Source organism: Sylvia atricapilla, chromosome 6 (assembly GCF_009819655.1).
Source record: "Sylvia atricapilla isolate bSylAtr1 chromosome 6, bSylAtr1.pri, whole genome shotgun sequence".
Taxonomy (NCBI): Eukaryota; Metazoa; Chordata; class Aves; order Passeriformes; family Sylviidae; genus Sylvia; species Sylvia atricapilla.
In genome coordinates, this window is record NC_089145.1 from 7448553 (window position 1) to 7450586 (window position 2034).

Sequence of the window (2034 nt, forward strand, 5' to 3'; positions counted from 1 at the left end):
CAAAGCAATGAATTGTGTAACAAATTATGGAAATGGGAAGAAAACCACATAAAACAGCCTACATTTTACCACCATTTTCTTAGGAAATACCTGCATCTCATCAAACAATATAGCAACTAATAGACTTTTATTTTAGAACTCATCAAGAAGCTTTCCAGTTGGCTTCCTCTCACTTTCTTTGCTGACCCTGGGGCTAAGTCATGTGCAATAGCTATAGAAGCATCAACGTGGCCACCAGAGCAGACAGCCCAATGAAGACCCCTGCTAAAGGAACTCTGAGTTTGTGTTTTTCACATTTGAAACTCCGCCCTCCCTTTGAACTTTTGCTCAGCCTCCAACATTTAGAAAAATGACTACAACGACCATCTCTGAACCGCCATATTTTCTAAACAGAAAATGACTCTATATTTGAAGCAGAAAGGGTTTTCTTCATTTTATTAGATATAAATCAGCAAGTACTGAAAACAAAGGCACTTTCTGTGTTGACCAGAAACGACAGCACAATTACAAGAAAACACCAGGCCTCCCTGAAAGACTTCAGACCCAAACTCAGAATCATTGTGATCAGTAGTCACAGTAATATTTGGTTTTCAACGAAGTGAGGTGTAGTTCCTTTGCCTTTTGCATCAAATAAAGTTAACCGCATCTCCTTGACTTTCTAAGTTTTCACGTTGCTTTTGTGTTCGTGCATTGGTAGCCTACTTCCATCAGCAGGTCACCCCACACACTCAGGCCACTGACTTCAAAGTCTCCATCTTGTGTCCTCAGCAGTTTCAGAGCAGCTTGGGTCTGCTCTTTAAGCTGTGCAGATCCCTGACAGAGGCAGCTGAAGCGCTCCTTTAAGTCTTCCCAGGACACTTCAGCTTTGTCAAGGCAACTTTTAACCCACCGTCCCTGCAAGGGGTCATAGTGCAAGCGGCTTCCCCAGCAGGTCAAGAGGTCCAAATACGATCTGCTTAACTGCGGATAGTGACCAGCGAGGAAGGCAAGACGGGAACACGGCAGGCAAAGGCAGAAAGCAGAGAATCGCTCCTGGTCGCCCAGCAGCCAGGAAAGCAGGAGCCCGGCCGTGGATCCGTCTCCTGCAGCACTGGCCGGTGACCCGTCTGGGCTGCTCCCATCCCGATCCGTGTCTCCGGCCTGCCTGAGCAGAGCCAGCGCGGCCGCCACCACCTGGAAGGCGCGGGGCCGGGGCAGCTGCTCCAGAACGTGGCACAGCCACCGCCGCTGCTCCGCGGCCTCCCCGCCCTGCTGCCGCTCCTCCCGCAGCCGCCTCAGCAGCAGCTCTGCCTCTGCCTTCGGCCGTGCCTCTGCCAGCGGCCGTGCCTCAGCCGGCAGCCGTGCCTCTGCCTTCGGCCGTGCCTCTGCCAGCGGCCGTGCCTCAGCCGGCAGCCGTGCCTCTGCCTTCGGCCGTGCCTCTGCCGGCGGCCGTGCCTCTGCCGGCGGCCGTGCCTCTGCCTTCGGCCGTGCCTCTGCCGGCGGCCGTGCCTCTGCCGGCGGCCGTGCCTCTGCCGGCAGCCGTGCCTCTGCCGGCGGCCGTGCCTCTGTCGGCGGCCGTGCCCCTGCCTTCGGCCGTGCTCCTGTCAGCGGCCGTGGCCCGGGCGGCAGGCGCGGCGGCGGGCGGCGGGCCCGGCCCAGCAGGCAGGCCGCGGCCTTGCGGCGGGCCAGCAGCTCCAGCCCGCGGGGCTCCGCGCCGCCCCCGGCACCGGGAGGCTGCAGAAGGCTGAGGAGAAGGCGGCGGCAGGCGGCGGGCGGCAAAGCGCGGTTCTCCAGCAGCGCCAGCCCCAAGAGCTGCGGGCAGCGGCCCAGGGCGGGGAAGCCGAGCGGAGGGTACGGCCGGGAGCGGCGCAGCCGCCGCCCGAGGGCCTCCCGGAGCTGGGGCCGGGCACGGAAGCGCTCATGGAGGTGCTGGAAATAACGCGCCCACTCTAGAGCCCTGTCCAGGGTGAGCGGGTCCCAGTCCCGCACCAAGGCGGAGCGGGACACGGCCAGCAGCGCCGGCAGCTGCTCCACCTGGCCCAGCACGGCCTCCAT

General features: G+C 60.1%; 1 protein-coding gene across 1 annotated transcript; it reads right to left on the bottom strand.

The window, feature by feature from the left end:
- Nucleotides 1–407: 407 nt before the first annotated feature.
- On the bottom strand, nucleotides 408–2034 carry FANCF (FA complementation group F). The gene is made up of 2 exons (XM_066322236.1): nucleotides 1592–2034; nucleotides 408–1369 (listed from the first exon to the last, which is right to left on the bottom strand). Exons 1-2 carry the CDS (start codon nucleotides 2032–2034, stop codon nucleotides 667–669), a joined length of 1146 nt encoding a protein of 381 aa, XP_066178333.1. The 3' UTR covers nucleotides 408–666.